This window comes from Dermacentor albipictus, chromosome 1 (assembly GCF_038994185.2).
Source record: "Dermacentor albipictus isolate Rhodes 1998 colony chromosome 1, USDA_Dalb.pri_finalv2, whole genome shotgun sequence".
Classification (NCBI taxonomy): Eukaryota; Metazoa; Arthropoda; class Arachnida; order Ixodida; family Ixodidae; genus Dermacentor; species Dermacentor albipictus.
In genome coordinates this window covers 238,805,119-238,823,067 of record NC_091821.1, presented here as the reverse complement: position 1 = coordinate 238,823,067, position 17,949 = coordinate 238,805,119, and the positions used below count along the sequence as shown (strand labels likewise).

The window sequence follows — 17,949 nt, the reverse complement described above, 5'->3', positions numbered from 1 at the left end:
ATTTGAATTACTATAGGTGACAGGTGTTCTTAAATATGTGTTACTAATGTGTTAGGAGTTCTTACCATAATGTAAAAGCCACAATTACTTTGCTTTGCTTTTTTCCCAGCCGCTATGGAAAACTGGGGCCTTGTGACTCATCGCGAGTCAGCTCTTCTTGTCGATGAACAGAACACGTCTGCTGAAAGAAAACAGAACATTGCCCTGGTTGTTACGCATGAAATTGCCCACCAGTGGTTTGGCAATCTGGTTACCATGGTAGGTTTTTATTCTACTTTGGTGTCCTTGCACCTCGCGCCTCACATAAAACTTCACTATTCTTTCTAAAAATAACCACACACATTTGTGTACATGTACTCAGCACAGCAGTCAGTTCAATGCGAGGCATAGAATTGCCATGTTGGGGTTGTTGTTTAAATCTAGTTATAAAGAATTCAGAGGGCAAAAAAGAAACCAAGCTAAAGACGTGTAAAAAGAAATGCCTACTAAATAATGCTGCCAGAAATGGCTGGACCAAACGTACTAGACTTCCATTGGCTAATTGTACCATGTTTTCTAGACCCGACTTCCTGTACACTCTTCCAAGAGTCGACTTCAAAATCTAACTTTTGTTTAGAAAGAAAGAAAGAAAGAACAATAAAGAAAGAAAGAAAGAGCAATAAAGTTTGTCATATTGGCTTTCTCGGATCATGCAAAAGCCATTGATACCATGCTTAGTGAAATTTGTGGATCCGATTTTTATAAACTTTTCCAGAAGAGTAAGTGAAGGAAACTTGCATAAAATTCAAACCAAATGAGATAAATAAAAATGAACCTCATATTCGAAATAGTTTTCAGCACCGTAAATGGAAGAATAAAATTGACTTTTTTTTAACCCTTTGAGGGTCGAATTATTTTGAAAAGAACTTTGCCAGGTGGTCAAATTACTTTATTACGGATCTTGAATGTACAAGATGTACTATAAAGTCGGGAATAAATAGTAAAAAAAAATTAGGAACAGTATTTTGGTGTCGGCATCACTCAGAACTGCAAAATGTTCAATAGTATTTCAGAGTGTGGTACTCCTTCAAACACGGGTCTCCGCACAGCGCCTTATCGCAGTCTGCACACCTAAAATGCGTGCATCTTCTTCTCTTGGAGTGACGAGTTGTGTTGGCGCACGCATGACATCTTCTCTGCGTGCGGCTGCCTTGGGCAGAGGTCTGAGGCACCCTCTCGCGTAAGCGCGTTGCCGCAGAGAGCGAGAATACCTTGTGAGCGGCGGTGAACAACAACCTAAGAGCAGCACCAATCAAGATAGAAATCAACTTCTGTCGCCCTTGTGATAGCGTGCCGACAAAGAGGAAAATCACGTTTCGCGTGCCTCCGTTGCGATCACGCGGAGGAACCGAAACCGCAAAAGGGGCATTTCCGCAGTCTGCGCAACACACTGAAGCTAGAAATCAGTTCTGTTTATCTCTCCAAGAAGGTAGCACAAATTTCAAATGCTTCTCTGGGAGGTGCTGCCACCTCTCAATCAGAGGTGGCAGCACCTCCCAGAGAGCACGCATCGTCATTATGGCGCGAAATTTCAAACAGAGGGTCGGAACCGTACCCGTAAAGCGAAGACCTTGCGGGACAGAAAACCGCCGCCGTACATGTACGGCAAAAACCTTCAAAGGGTTAATAAATGTAGGTCCCAACTTCCCTCGATCCCTGAATACATTTAGAGGTTGCCAGGTGATCTAAGAAAAGCTCTCCCCCTCCCCCTAGTACAGCTGCAAAACATAGGGGCAGCTCCAGTGCCATCATAAGAATTCTTGGAAACTCGCGGACAATGCTATGAAACTTCACTGCTTTATAAAAAAACATGCAGCTTACATGCAGCAACAGATGCACGCTTCTCACAGTGCCAACCATTTACAGCAGGACAGGCTTGGTTAGCGAATGCTCTGTGAGATGGCCTTTATTTGTTTTTTTTGTGTGTGTGTGTGTGTGTGTGTGTGCTTGTTTCACGAACCTATAAATCTTGCTGACAGCACTTGTAGTGCATTGTGTGCTCTTATGGATGGAAAGAAGAGTGCATGCCACTGTTCCCACATGCCAAAATCACAGGCACTGTGTCTTGATGAAGGCTGTGCATGGCTGGGCACTGGTAGGTTGCACGAGATGAGCCCATGTAAGAACCAACTCACACTGGCTCATGAGCAACAAGAGGTACATGTTGTGAGCACAGCAGCAAAGACCTCTGACACCGAAATATAAAAATTAATGTGGGAAGTGGGCTATTTGCTGAAAGCCACAAAATCATCACACAGTGTGAAAGCTGGCAGCACTGAGGGGGGGTGTTTAATAAAATCAAGTTCACGTTCATAGAGAGAACAGCAATTCAAGCAGGACTGGTGCATCCTGCTAATTGTCACTGCATTTACTGTAAGCTCCTTTGTGCACTCTGTGGACGGGGGAATAATGCGGCAATCATAATTGACACCTTCTATGTATGCAATATTGTTAATGCTTTTATAAAGCAATTTCACTTTTAGGGCTAAAATGCGTGCTCATTCTGTATTACGGTAGTGCCTTGAATACTGTCTGTGTCTCGCAATCTTTTAGGAATGGTGGACCCACTTGTGGCTGAATGAAGGATTTGCATCATTCATCGAGTTCCTCTGTGTGGATCACCTGTTTCCAAAGTACCAAATTTGGACACAGTTTGTTACTAACTGCTATGCTCAGGCAATGGAACTGGATGCCTTGCAAAACAGTCATCCTATTGAGGTGAGGTATTTGTCTTTTTGTATACTGACACGAAATTTTCTGTTGGTCTTTCTTTTTCTTTGAGAAATGAAAGTGAACTTTCGAAACTCTAGAAAAAAAAAAAAAAACTGGCAAGCATCAGTGTCCTAAATAATTTACTACAGTAGAACTGCATAGATAGATACATTCCTGTTTGTTACGTTTTCCTGGCTCTTGCGTCATGACATGCAGGTCTCATTTAGTTTCCATACTGTCATGTGTAACGGCTGCCTGTTTTATTAAGTTTTAATTGCTGCTGTCAATGTGCAAAACATTGACAGCAGGAATTGACAGTGCCATGTCAGCTGAAGGAGCATGCAGATGCTATGGCATGAATAGGAGCCAGTATCACCTATCATGAATGTGTCCTGCGAGGATGGCATTAGGACATCATAAGCGCTGATCATGTCAAATGCTGTCGCCTATTTTAGCACGCTCATAACATTGAAAGCGAAGAGGAGGTGCACGAAAGGCACAAGTTGTGGCCTAGGCCCTGTTTGTGGTTGCAGTCATGACCTTCGAAAGATTAATTCGATTTCAAGACTGTGCAGGAACTAAAAGAGCTGCCATAAACCAACATGTGATCCAAATGCCAGATGTAAATAAAAAGTCTCGGGTAGTGTGAGTACCAGCTACGACAGCTCCTCCCCCCCCCCCTAAAAAAAAAAAGAACATTTAACTTTCCATTTAATGTCGATGATGCTAGGTCTAGTATTTCGAGACCAACTGAAGTACATAGCAATTTAAAATACTTTATCATTTTTCCCTACCGTCATACTAGCTGAGTGTCATACTTTTATGTGTGAGAAGCATGTGGTAGAGTTCTTACAAAATTATATGTAAAGCACTGCTTTAATATCTGAGTGACGAATTTCTAAGATCAGCTATGCTAACATAGGCTAACATAGTTCACTTGACATAAGCATCTGTTTTGCAGGTGCCTGTACGACATCCAAGTGAGATCGATGAAATCTTTGATGATATTTCATATCACAAAGGTGCATCGGTTATCAGAATGCTCCACAACTACATTGGTGATGCTGTAAGTTCTTTGATTCTGCTGTACTATTTTTCTTGGGACAGTGTTCCATGTTGCAAAATCAGTGATGGGGTTTGGTTTGATATAAACAGTTTTCTTGCTTGATCGTGCGAGCTGTCTCACCTCCCTCTCCATCCTCCTCTTTGTAGCAAGCTATATGTCGGCAGACCCGAATACTGTGTAGGGACATAATAGCCTTTCAAATCGGTTCTTATTAAGGATAGGAAGTAACTAGTATCTCCTCATGATGTTTAAATAAAAAGTTTTGTTATTGGCCAAAACACAGAGATAAACATATTCATGTGGTGGGTTGATATCTTGATGCTGAGGCTTGGATTTTCGTGTCAACTCATGATATTCAAAAGGCACTTTATGGGTACTTTTTGTAGTCTATGATGCCACAGTGCTGTAGACTAAATTGATGGGAATTTTGACAAAAGCTTCGGGCAATAATGCACTTAAATTCCTTGCAGTTTCGCATACACGTGACTTATTGGGGATAAATCTTTTATGTAATCGCTTGCGTGTTACTGTATTTACTCACATAATGAGTGCACTTTTCTTTCCTGCAAAATGTGCGGGAAGTTCGGGGGTGCATTCATTATGCAGGGCAAAATTTTTAGCCATTTTTTTCCCCGCGGCCATCTCTAAAAAAATCAGTTTTGCCCAAAATGCGAACCATCGATTGTGATAGCAAATGTGTAGACAGCTGCATGAAGTAAGCATGGTAGTTTTATCAGCTTCAATGCAAACTTAGCGGCGAGAACGCAGCATGCACAGAGGTATGAGTGGCCATCGAGTTGGCAGCGTGATGCGCAGTTGCTGCTGGAGTAAAACACCGTGCCCTTCCCTCCCCTTCCCTCGACGCAAGGTGCGCGACGGAAGACGGCATGTATCCTTCCTGCTTTACTTCCTTGTACGCTGGAGACTGAGCCGCGATCGTCGGCCCCCCTCGGATACGGTTGTGCAATACGCAGTTGCTAGAGTACAACGCCACCGCCCCCACTCCCTTACCTCCACTCCTTGCGTTTGTAGGGGGGGAGGTAGGCGAGGGGAGCAGGAGAGCTGGCAACTGCGTATTGCACAACCGCGCCCGAGGGGTGCCGACGATCGCGGCTTAGTCTCCATTGTACAAGGAAGTAAAGCGGGAAGGAAACATCCCGTCTTCCGTCGCGCGCCTGGCGTCGGAGGAAGGGGAGGGAGGGGCACGGTGTTTTACTCCAGCAGCAACTGTGCATCACGCTGCCGAGGTGCACCCTATCTTCAAAGCGATGTGCATCGGGGGCCGACTCGATGGCCACTCATACCTCTGTGCATGCTGCGTTCTCGCCGCTCAGTTTGCGTTGAAGCAGTTGCGCATTTTTGCTGTCGTCATCGCCAGGAGCAAAGGCGACGACGATCGCAAAAATGCGCCTGGAGCGGCCAGATAATTGCTACCGCAATAAAAGCAGGAGACACTATACGATTCTGCGTCGGACACAATCGCACCCTTCGGGCATTGTATCAGACGCCGAATTGTACCGTGTGTCTCCGACTTCACGGCTGTAAGTTTAGGGTGCGGTCATTATGCGAGAAAAGGTGGGAAAAAACACACACTTCTTGATTGGGAAAGTGGGGGCTGCATTTATTATGCGAGTAAATACGGTAATTTTTGAAAGGATTAAAAGCAAAGTATGCCATTGGGTACCAAGGCATAGAAGAGGTTAAGAAATTTTGTGTCAGATTGCCATAGTTGCACGAGTATATATAATGCTCTCTCGTAATTATAAGTCTGAGAAAGCACTTGCTCAAGCTATATTTGGAGCCATGTTGCAAACTCAGTTGAAGCTTGTTACAAATACAAATCTGACAGGAAAATACCATCCTTATATTTGTTATAAGAATATGCAGTACATTTCTGTTAATTTGACTCTGGATAATTCTATGTTTCTGTTAAATTGATCCCGGCCGAAGGTCCCGACCGGTGCCCGTGCATTTCTATGGGCCCAAACTTTCGTTGTTTCGATCCTATAATTGGCCTTCGCCAGATTCTAACTTGACCAGTCAGCATGCATGTGCCCAGGGGACCCAGATTATAAACTTGGCCTTCGCTGGATAATTCTCACTTGACCGGTCGGCATGCACGTCCCTGATCCCAGTAGGAGTCCCTTTACTGGCAGCGTCTTGTTTTGGGAGCTTATGGGACAGTGAATGCGTTGAACACAAATCATCATCTCCCGTCAAAAGCACCTATTTGCGACCTGGCCTCGGAAGATTTTCAAGCAATAATCGTGGTTCACAATGTCTTATTAGGGCATTTAGCCGATTCTAAGACTCGCCTTTTTTATTCCCCCCCCCCCCCCCCCCCCCAAGAAAATTTAGCCGAGAACCGGGTTTGTAGCGTTCATATGCTTTGCCGGCATAGCACGGCTGTAGTACAGCGAAGCTGACTTTACGAACCTGGCCACCACTGTGCAATACACATTAGACCTTTGCCCATTTTTCTTGCTGAAAATTCGATTCACGTTAGCTTTCTACATTGTTTAGGAGCTTTAACGTTATGTTTGTGTTAGTTTTCTACTTTGAACGCATAGAAAGCAGCCGTGCGTTTGATCCAAGGGCATGTTAGAATCGGGTAAATACAACTGCCACATAATGAGTGCACTTTTTCTTCCTGAAAAATGTGCGGCATGTTCGCGTATTTTCTGCATATTTTTTAGTTCAACCCGCCAGCTAATTCAATCAGTTTCATTGGTCCCGTCAGAGTTGAATTAATGGAAATCGGCACTATTCGTTTTACACATATGTCAGGCAGGAAATTTTAGATTTTCTATATCCTATAGCTTTGTTTATATGCAATATTTGTGTTCATTATATTGAGGTTTGACTGTGCGCTGTCGAGTCCCTTTCCACCTTAATTTTGTCCTGATGAAATCGGGTTTTCTTAAGTACAGCAAAGAGCCACATGTTTGCTTCGTATGGTTGTTGTCATCTGCTGTGGCAAGCAAGGTGGAGAAGCCAGAGTTTTGACTCTTTCTTTCTGTGTAGCTAACACACAGACCTTTTGAAGTGTGGTAGTGTTGCTATACTTAAACATTTGTGAATATGTAAGAAACAATTGTGTTTTCATTTTTGTTCTTCAGAAATTCAGGGAAGGCATGAACTTGTACTTGACCAAGCACAAGTATGGCAACACGACCACAGAGGACCTGTGGCACTGCCTTGGTGAAGTGTGTCAAGTCCCTGTTGAAGCCATCATGAACACCTGGGTGAAACAGAAGGGCTACCCTGTGTTATCTGTAAGCAAGAATGGCAGCTAGCATGCCGATATTGCAAGTGTAGCCAGGTGTAGCTACATGTGCGCACAATTCTTCCTGTACAGGTAACAAGCTATCAAGATGGAGATAGCAGAGTGCTGATGTTCACCCAGGAAAAATTCAATGCCGATGGCAAGGCCACAAGTATGTGTCTATGCTTTTAAGTTCTGGTGCTTGTCTCCAACTGAGTAGAAACTGAATGCTTTTCAGAGGACAACTCTCTCTGGATGGTTCCAATCAGCATCACATCCTCAAAAGCACCCAATACGATCATCAAGCAGTTCCTGTTGGACTCTGCTTCATCAGTGCTGGTAGTTGATGGCGTGACTTATAATGACTGGGTCAAGGTAATAAGATGAGCTCCCCTATGGTAACAACACAATTGAAGCTGTTTATACTATGAATGTGAACCTTCAAAACGGAAAAGTATTTGTTGCTTGTGCTTTTTGTCTTGTGTGCAGAAGAAAGAACTGAAATACTCTGTAATTAGTACTCATTTAGCAACAGAACAACTGAAATGTTTGAATTATTTTATAGAATGTACTAGTTTCTAAAAATGTGTACCCTTTTTATGCATGCTAACTGTCCTGACATGAAGAGCCCTCAAGCAATTTCAAGGTGTTTGCAGCAGCTTTTTTGCCTGAAGCCCCACAACAAATTCTGTAATTTAAATTTGATTCTGAAACTGTGTGAGAGCAAACGCTATCAATGTATTGCTGCCCGAATGCAAGGATAGCACAGGTGCCAGCACCGGGGAGCTTCGACTGGCATGCTGCTTCGTATAATTGCTGCGGCTTCACTGCAGCAGCTGGTGAAATAAGAGTTATTGCATTCACTGTCAATACATGTCACATGCTTGGCAGTAGTGCTGTCTGTGACGCAGCAGAGAACACTTCACAGAGATGGTCTGTGTGTGAGCCAGGCACTTGTGCATTGTGCTCTTCAGATGACAGGAGTGCACTTGCTTTTTGTATGATCAGACTCATGCATTTAACCATGATAGTCCCTTAGCTTTTCACTTCCTCACATACATGCAGATATTTAAGTTTGAGAGCATTGTGTGTGTTTGTGTGTGTATGTGTGAGAGAGATTTTATCATTCTTAGGCATTAAAATTCCAATTCTTAATGTGCTCAGATCAACGTTGGAACTGTCGGCTGCTACAGAACCATGTACAGCTCTCGAATGCTGTCTCAGCTAATCCCTGCTGTGAAAAACAAGACTTTGCCTCCATTGGACCGGCTGGGTCTTCAGAGCGACCTGTTTGCTCTTGTAAGGAAGCTCTTCGATGTGTGCTTATGCTTAATAGCATGCATGTTTGCTTAGAACTGTTGTATTTGTTAATACATGCTTTTAACTAAAGTATAACCCCATTGATATGTTTTAGTGGACCATGGAAAAATGATAGTCAAACCACACGATAACGGAAGCCTGAGAAAATGAAATTCTTGTCACAAAGGTATATTTTCATAGCCACAGTAAACACCTATTGGATTCTATGCATTTCATATCTCTCGACAACGAAATGTCGCTAGGCTGCAATTCCACATTAAAGAAATTTGCCAGAATGTTAGTCCCCATATCATCTACCCATGTAACACTAGCAGTCTAAGAAGTGCTCAGATACATTTTCTGCCCACTTAAGTTACGTAAAATACCTCTGCAGCATGCTTGCTTGTCTGCCGTCATTTTTGTTTACAAAAAAAAAAAAAAACAGCAATTTGTAGGAAGCGCTTGAAGGCTCTGGAAACACGTCGTGAATGCCATCTTGTTTTTCAATTGCCTGTTTCAAATGGTGCAGCTGCATTGCTATCGATCAGCACCGATAACGATAGTGTGGCTACAATGTACCATCCTGCTGAATGGGCATCCCTATGTTCTAGCCACCCTAACGATGATTTGTGTACAGCATGTAGTGTAAGATTACTCTACGGCTCAGTGTGCGTTGGAAGTGGACTTGTACAGAGCAAACAAAGTGCTGTGAAAACAAAGAAGTCTGTGTCCCACTGACATGAAATTCTTTATGGTGCTGGAGATGGTAGCCACTGCATGGGCTACCATGCCTCCAGCTGTATTGTCACTGAAGTGATCGTCCGAAAATATGACCCCTCATTCGGGCACGCTGATTTTGGTACTAGCCAGCAGGAATCTCGTATGGATTCAGTGTCGCTGGATGGAGATTTGCCGGAAAATGGCCATATTCTTGGTCGATCACTTTCGGGCATACGATTACTTTTGTGAGATTTCGCACGGCTCGGCACTAGACACGGCAGCATCTATGGGCGACAGTGTTCCTGCCGCTGTGCCAAGAGGGCATGTTAAGTACTGCAGGAACGCTGTTGCTCATAGATGCCAACGTGCCTATTGCTGGGTCACATGAACTTGTCGCAAAAGTTATTGTATATCCAAAAGTGATCAAGAATATTGTACCATGCTAGTGCGCCGTTGCTGACTGATGCATGGGTCACACTTTGTGCTGCCAGCAATGCAGTTCTGTGTAGCTTCAAGCGAGGTTCGCCAACGTAGGCTAATGGGCTTGACAGGAAGCTTTCGTTTTTCAGTGCATATATTGTCTGTGTTGTCTCATTTTGCAACAAAGAAATTATTACAAAGGTGAATTTTTTCGTTTTCCCCACCGATTTTGTTATTGCAGGGATTTTGTTATCGCGATTTTGTTATTGCAGTTCGCCGGGACTGCACCAATCAATTGTAAAACCAAGATGTCGCATAATGGATGGGGGGACACGTAACCGGGTTTCCATTGCACACATGATTCTTTGGAAACCAAATGGGACCAGTACTTCACTGTGTAAAAGTGGGAAAAAACGTAACCAGTTGGAATATATTAACAAAGTCCTACTGTATTTTTCATGCTGTGGAGTTATTACAAAGTCTTGATTAATTAGTATTTCCATCTTTCTAAACACTCAAATGCATTTTTAAATGTTTTTAAACAGTGATTTTATGCTGAGAATTAGCATGTTTAAAAGTGGGCTCTCGAACATGGGTAATAACTAAAATTCAGAATTAGTGCAACAACCTGTAAATATTACATAACCAAAGCAGCACCACTGCCATACCAGTATGGTGCTTCCTGATGTTGACAGATTAGCAAGGTATCTTTGTTTTCAAGGGCCATTGTATTATATGCAGGTGAAAAATGCATTGCATGGAGTGCTTCTGTTCGTTGGGATGTTCCACACATGACTACAAAAGCAGAAGCTTTAATTTAAGTAGGATTTGCTCACCATTTCATAGCTTCAGACATACCTAGTACTTTATGAAGAAATGGTACACAAAGCATTACAGGAACAAATACTGTCTTAAAGCAAGCTCTGCTGCTATGTTCTGTCCTCCTGATACATTTGTGCACACTGGTGGGTATGCTGCCTTTTGTTCTCAGAAAAACCTGATTATAGCTATAAACATCCTTCAAAAAAATTTTTTTGGCTCCATTGCCCCACAAAAGTTAGAAGAATGTGTCCCTGTGTGGAGATTTTGTGACAGAAGGGTTAATTTTGCATTCTAAGCCAGTTTCTAGACCTCCCATCTGTGCACACTTAGAGAGTGCCTTACCAGGTTTGGGCATCGCTACAAAACAAGCATGGAATGTAAATATGCAGTGGTGATGGTGTCTGCAAATAAAATGGTTGAAATTTCAAACGGAAGGCTGTGCACCCTTCCTCTTCAGGAAGCCGCGATTTGAGCAAAATAGTCAAGGTCACATTCACAAAAGCTTCTACTCAAGATACACTGCTTGCAGCATCATGTACCATGGCATGTGACTTCGATTATTCACCCAATGCAGAATGCACAATGTCGTCACTTGTAGTGCGCCACACAGCAACAAAGGAAGAGAAGATAAAAATGAAGGCGGGGCTAGTTATGGGAGTGTCACGTGGTCTGTCATATCTGGTATAAGCGAAGGCAGCGAAGGAACATACGCTTGCAGATGCTAGTTGAGGTGAAGGGGGAAATTGTCTCTGTTAATAGTGACGCTTGCCTCCTGATGACATGGTAACAGGACAGTTCAATTCTATCTCCTCCAATAGCTAACCAGTTTAAAAATTTATTTCGGTAAAGCGCTTCCTAAACAGTGGCTTACAATTTCCAATGTGACGTAATAGTTCTGCGGAAACCCGCAAAGTAGAGAGAAGTAATTAATAAAGGGAAAATGAGACATCCAACCAATCGTAGCATTTGCTACAAAGGAAACCCGTACGGGTTCCTCAAAAGAAAAGCCTCGCAGTTGAAGAAAAATTCGTTTTGGTCTGTGACTCGAACCCGGGACTACCGCCTTTCCAGGGCAGCCGCTGTACCATCTGAGCTAACCAGGCTGCTAGCATCTGCTAGCCTAAAGTATAGCATCCTAAGGTAACTTTTCTACCTTTATGTGTGTAGTATGTACAGAGGACAGATTGGCAATTCCAGTGTAAGTATGTCGGCCAAAGGTAGCAATAATGTTTTGTTGCTGATTGGCGTTCGTCTTTCTTCAGGTGCAAAGTGGCCACAAATCGACTGTTGATATGCTTCGCCTGATGGAGGCCTATGTGGAAGAAGACAACTACACTGTCTGGAACTCCATCAACTCATGTCTGGGCAAACTGAACCAGTTGCTTTCGCATACTGACATTCAGCCACTTCTGCACCTCTATGGCCGACGTCTCCTAGCCAGTATATTCAGCAAATTAGGCTGGGACCCTAAGCCTGACGAAAGTGAGTTCTCTGGATAGATTTCAGCCATCTTATAATCAAAAATAGTGGGTCTTAGTACTGTTACTAATCCTGGGAAAACACGGGGGGGGGGGGGTGGAAGTTGGAAATTCAAGACTATGATCAACACAAGAACTAGGTCAAAGCCAGAGCCAACATTTCAACAAGTGGGCTTATCTTTTACAAGGCCTTGAAAAGGACAAGTCCACTTGTCGAAATGTTGGCTCCAGCTTTCATCTTGTTTTTGTTTTGCCCATTGTACTGATAGTAATGTCACACAATCCACACCTATGGTTTAGGAATTACTTGTTCACAGGAAGTGCACCATATTATATCTCCCACTAATTCCACCTTGCAATGCCATAATATTGTGTGCATGCTGGAAAGTTTGTACAGTAATGTCTGGTTAATACATACCCACTTAAAATGTGATAACAGTCCAGACATAGTTGCGATGAATCGCCAAACCAGACTCTAAGAGCCCAATGTATTGGCTCTCTGTGGCTTATTCTATAACTGTCTGTTAGCGCATATGTACCATGATCACCGTTTGTCACGTTGAAGCTAACTGTGCTGCCTTAACTCACATCGTGGCTGAGACCATGTTGTGCTGCAAAAGATCTTGCGCCTTTTCAGAAAGCTCATAGACGGGTCTACCAATGATTCCAGCTTTGGCGTGGGTGTGGTGATGCCTATATATACCGTTTTTTTTTCGTGGGCGCTGCCATATTGCACAGGCAGGTGTGCCATCTATAGGCTGTTGGCATGCTGGCTTGGGCAAGCACTCCATGTTGTATGCCATCATATATGTTCAGTGGCAGTTTCTGGTGTTTTCTTTCTTTATATTCTTTGCACTCGTGTGGTCTATTTAGCATGACAGACATCTTCTATGTGTGAAACAATTCTGAGAGACATACTGAAGAGATTTAAGTCAGCATGGCCAGAGTTTCTGTGGCGTTGAGGTGGACAGAGCACCCAGCACGATGTGTGTGCCATATATAATGCGGAATATAGGTCGAGGCGGAATATAGGTCGACCCCCTTACATTGAAGCAAAGAAGTCAACATAAAAATTGTAAGGCACAAAACTTCGTTTTATTTAGTGGTGCCGCTAGGCTCGTCACCTGCTCATTCGTTTGAGCTGTCTGAAGCTGTAACTGAAGATTATGACTTATGTGGGATCTGTTCAGTAAGAAAGCAGCTGTTTTTTTATTGTGTCCAGTCTAGAAAGTTTATAATTCACATTATGTATGCCAAGAGAGACACCTGAACACGGTTTTATTGTTTCTGTTATGTAGTTGGAACCTCAAATGTAGTTCTGGTTTATCAGATTGTGAAGTGCTTTTTCTTTTTATCTTTCAAGCTTCCTTATATGCATGGATACAGTCAACATTCGATTTTTTTGGACTCTGGGACTGTGGAAAAGCCAGAAAAAAAGGAGTGCATGCCTTTTACTGCCTTCAAGGGCCCAAATCGGCACAGCAATGTCCAAAATAGCTCTAAAGGCCTGCCTGACACACTTATTAGATGTCAATTATGAGCACTTACACACTTAATAGGTGTGTCAGTGCTTGTACTGCGACAGGAGACAGTGAGTGCCCACGTGTATAATTAAGGAAAAGAACCGTGTCCCATGACAGTGGCCCCTTTCCACTCTTGCTATGCTTCACCGCAATACCTTGTATTTGCTTGTTCACGTAACACCACTGTACTGCGGCGAAGCTGACTTTTGGGAAGCGGCATTATGCAACGTTTCCGAGACCCTTGTCATTCTTTCCTCACTTCAAAGCCATATCGGCAAGGATAACAAGAGGGCTGGTTTGATACTGCAAGTTAATCAAAATGGTGGTGGTGGTGGCTTTGATTCATGCCGTTTCGGACTTGTGGTCATGGTAGAAAGTCCAGAAAATTGAATCGGGAAGGGTTTCAGTCTCTGGAATTCAGACATACTTATATTGTCACGTAGTAGTGACAGCTAAGAAGGCAGCAAAACTGTGATAAACGGAACGAGCATTTTATTGGGCGAATTTGTGCCCTCAAAAACGGGCTACACTCGAAGAACAACAGTAGCGGCGAACACACTCGGCGATCGTCGAAAATCTGATCAGCGGGTCAAGCGGGTCGGCTTTTATACAGCAGTCGTCAAATGTTCCAGACTAAACATTGGGACCCGCGTGCCTTCCACAAAGTTCTACACCATTCGCGTCAGGTGATGAAATCAGATAACACAAACAGGGTGTATACCAACTGGGAAAACTGGGAATTATCAGGGATTTTAGTAGTCTGGAAAAACTCGGGGAAAACTCAGGGAATTTGTGCCTCTATCAGGAAAAATTAGCTGTAATTTTATTGAAAGGGTAGAAAGTCGCGGTAATGCTGGCTCGAGTAACAGACAGGAATTGTAACGAATCGTCTTTGAGGCCCTGTCGTCGGCTGGAGGAGTTGCCAGTGTAGAGTCAATGACCGACTTTCCGGATTCCCGATAAATTGGGCGGCTTCGCAGCACCACATAGAGTCGATGTATCGGAACGTCTGAAATTTCGGACGCAAGAACTCTTCGCCGTCCGATTTTTTGGACGTTCTGCACGACCGCAGGTCCGAAACGGCATTAATCAAAGCCACCACCGCTGCCATTTTGCTTACCTCGCCGCCTCGAACCGGCGCTATCGCACGCAGAATCGCTGGCAGCCGTAGCCACCACTGCGGCAACGCTACGCCTAGCTGCTTCGACGTTCGATATTAAGCATCTTGCCGTTCGGTGCCGTGTTTCTTCATTTCTCCGCTGTCAGCAATAATTGCTGCGTCTGGTGGCTCTGAGGGTAGGCTGTTGCCAACACTGCAAATGCGGTTTTGGTTTCCCATCCAGTTGTAATGTGCAGACAATTTTCAGACTCATTTTCTTTGGAGAAAGGTACATGTTAAATTCGGGTAAAAACATTACCTTTGCGACTAAATATGGTGTGATTTTTCAAGGTCACTTGGCTACACTGTTGAGAAGCACTGTGATTGACCGTCTGGCCCGTTTCAAGGATCCAGATGTCCTCGCTGAAGCCAGAAAGAGGCTTGACGCCCACATTGCAGGCAAAGCCATAATTCCTGCCGACATTCGTGGTGCTGTAAGTGACGAATTCTAAGCTTGTTCTGCATTTATAGCACTCTTCCCCTTAGAATTGTCCCTAGGAATAATAGCAACATCTAGTAAAGAAGAATCATTCTTGATGTCAACACTGTATTGTTTGGGGTATTAGTCACTTGAGCAGTTTCTTATTAGTCACTTGAACAGTTCCTTAGATTCAGTTTTCTATTATATTTGACCTTCTGTTCTTTAAATTTGACATTGCTTAAAATTAAGATGTTTTCTCTTCTTAAAGGTGTACCAGGCAGCGGCATCAGTTGCAGATCGAAAACGGTACAATGAGTTTTTGAAGGTATGTTTCTGATATGTTTCTTAAAACTTCTGAATGTGTATTTTGAGACGTATAGTACTGTCATATTGTTCTCAGAGCGTAACTCTTCTGCAATGTGGGATATGTGTGTGAAAGTAGGTAAAATTTGCTTATAGGTCCTGAGCACAGATTAACCCGATTACCTTCCATACCAGAAATGTGTGCTATTTAATGTGTGAAATGTATGTTTTCATACATCAAAAGCAACCTAGATTCCAAGCAAGTAAAACAGTTTTGTCAACCAAATTTTTGAAAAGGACCTTACGTGGTGGTTAAAAACATACATGACTCTACACGGCCTTTGACTTGACCCTATGTTTGACACTACACACCAATTTTATCTTTGAGGGATAAATTATGTGAACTTTTCTTAAGCAAAAATAACAAATATGTTACAAAGCATTGAAAAAGACAGTTTCCTCAGTAGGAGGACATTTATTTTAATGCAAGCACGTCCCTCCCTGTGCGATAAGATTTGTTAGGCGGCGAAACGTGGTCGCCCGATAAATATAAGTACACGTGTCAATATATATGTGAATGGAAGTGTAGCCTGTTTTGTGGGCACAGGTTCGCCCAATAAAAGCTAGTTTTTATTGGGCGAACCTGTGCCCACAAAACAGGCTACACTTAAAGCTCAACGAGAGCGGCGAACACAGTCGGCGTCGCCGTAAATCTGATCAGCGGATCAAGCGCGTCGGCTTTTATAGAGTAGTCATCGAATGTTCCAGATTAATCGTTCGGACCCGCGTGCCTTCCACAAAGTTCTACACCATTCGCGTCAGGCGAATAAATCAGATAACACAAGGTTCGGTGACAACAGACTGCGGATAGAAGCATCGATAACTTTCCAGAAACTTCGGATACATGCAAGCACGTCCCGCGCTGTGCGATAAGATTTCTTAGGCGGCGAAACGTGGTCGCCCGATAAATATAAGTACACGTGTCAATATATATGTGAATGGTACGTAACTTTTCATCTTGGACACATTAACGCAAGAAACCCAGGCCAGCAATGCAGCCTACCGCAATTGCCAGCTGTCGTGACAAAGATATGCACAGCTACCCGCTGCCAAAATGTGCACCAGCAGTTCAAATCAGCATCAGGGAATCAAAGCACTTCCTGTGCACTCATGCCGGTGGTAACGATTTGCAAAGCTATTTTTCCTCTTTTTGCTCACTTCTTTTGATTAAATTTTTTCATGGTGAAGTACAGCGTTGCAACTATCTGACATTTCAATTTATACTCTTTACGACAGCACCTTCCAAAGTCTGATTTTCCATCTAGTTTTTCTTAAAAGTGCAAAATAATTTTCTGAAATGCCGTAGTTCGCTTTTCTCTCTAATAATATCTCACATGATAAAGGAACAGCTTAGCATTGCATGGAGAAGAGGGGGAAACACGCATGTTTTTACTAAATTAATCGTTTTAATTGCTGAATCGCGACCTCAGAGGGGTGGGCAGTATTTTCTCACTCATCTTGAGGAGAACCCTGCTTTGGCACCTGTGGCACGTATGAACGACATTGGTGTTTTAGCTTTCACAATCAATAAAGGGCAGATGTATTAATCCACAATTGGATTGAGCATCGCCTATTGTTTTCCCGTCTACTATACGGGGCACATTTTCACAACTCGCCCGTCTAGGGAGGCGGGGCTTCTGCACCGCCATCTTCAGCGACGTCACACATCATGTGCGCGGCAGTTTATTATTATTATTTTTTGTGCTGTTGATTGTTTATGTAAGTTCTAGATGCCGTTGCTCAAAGCCCTTTTATAGAGTGCCTTGATGTCCGAAGCTATTCGTCCCTCTGTCAGACACTTCGGGAACAGACAAGCACATCTTCATTTGTGCTTATCATCTAATGAGAAGCACCAACTTTTCATCACTCGCTGTGATACATAAATGAGGCATCCATTCCTAGAAGGCATTTGCATGAAGTCATTTGGTGTAGCATGATCGCACTGCTTTTTAAAAAATTTATTCTTCTTATGCGTGGCTGCTAAACAGCTTCAGTCTGTATTCATATTGTTGTGGCATGGTTAAGTGCATCCTCTGTAGGGCTTAAGTTTAATTATGCTGTCCGTTGCAACATGTACTCTATGTGCATGCAACAATTGGTTCGTCGTCCACACAGAGTCTGCAGATCTCTGTTCCAGTAATTGATTTTCCAGAGTTAACCCAGCTGCAGCATTAAAAAACAAAAGTTGCTTAAATGATTATGTTGTTGATTTATCTGTGAAAATAGAAGCGTGCATTTGCTTTAGATAAGAATGTAGAGTTCCTTCGTTTCTATAGGATGAAAATTATAAGAACAAATTTACACCGCTCTATGCGTTATCATTAAAGGGACACTAAAGGTTAATATTAAGTCAATGTGGACTATTGAAATACCATCCCAGAAACCTCGAAACATTTGTTTCGTGCGATGAAGAGACTTATTTTAAGAGAAAATGCATTCTGAAGTGTCCGCGTAGCTCTAGCACATTTCAAATCACCTGCCCTCCGATCGAGGAGTGGTAACGTCGTGGGCTCGTAGTGACGTTGCGCCGTTGGTGAGTAAAACGGCGCCTGCAGACGGTGCTACAGCTTTTCTGGGCAAAACGCAAACGCGCGGCCAGAAACAGAGCCAAGACAGAGCCGACAGCAGCGCGAAAGCGGAACTATGGTGGCTAGCGGAAGGG

General features: G+C 43.3%; 1 protein-coding gene across 1 annotated transcript in view; it reads left to right on the top strand.

Annotated features, from left to right (window-relative positions):
* Psa (puromycin-sensitive aminopeptidase) overlaps window positions 1-17,949 on the top strand; it is a 55,289-nt gene that overhangs the window by 18,377 nt on the left and 18,963 nt on the right. The window contains exons 8-17 of the mRNA XM_065430897.2: window positions 110-258; window positions 2,593-2,757; window positions 3,713-3,817; window positions 6,937-7,092; window positions 7,176-7,254; window positions 7,321-7,457; window positions 8,247-8,381; window positions 11,606-11,825; window positions 14,795-14,937; window positions 15,193-15,249. Of these exons, the coding sequence (XP_065286969.1) occupies window positions 110-258; window positions 2,593-2,757; window positions 3,713-3,817; window positions 6,937-7,092; window positions 7,176-7,254; window positions 7,321-7,457; window positions 8,247-8,381; window positions 11,606-11,825; window positions 14,795-14,937; window positions 15,193-15,249 (1,346 nt within the window). The remainder of the gene's footprint in view (window positions 1-109; window positions 259-2,592; window positions 2,758-3,712; window positions 3,818-6,936; window positions 7,093-7,175; window positions 7,255-7,320; window positions 7,458-8,246; window positions 8,382-11,605; window positions 11,826-14,794; window positions 14,938-15,192; window positions 15,250-17,949) is intronic.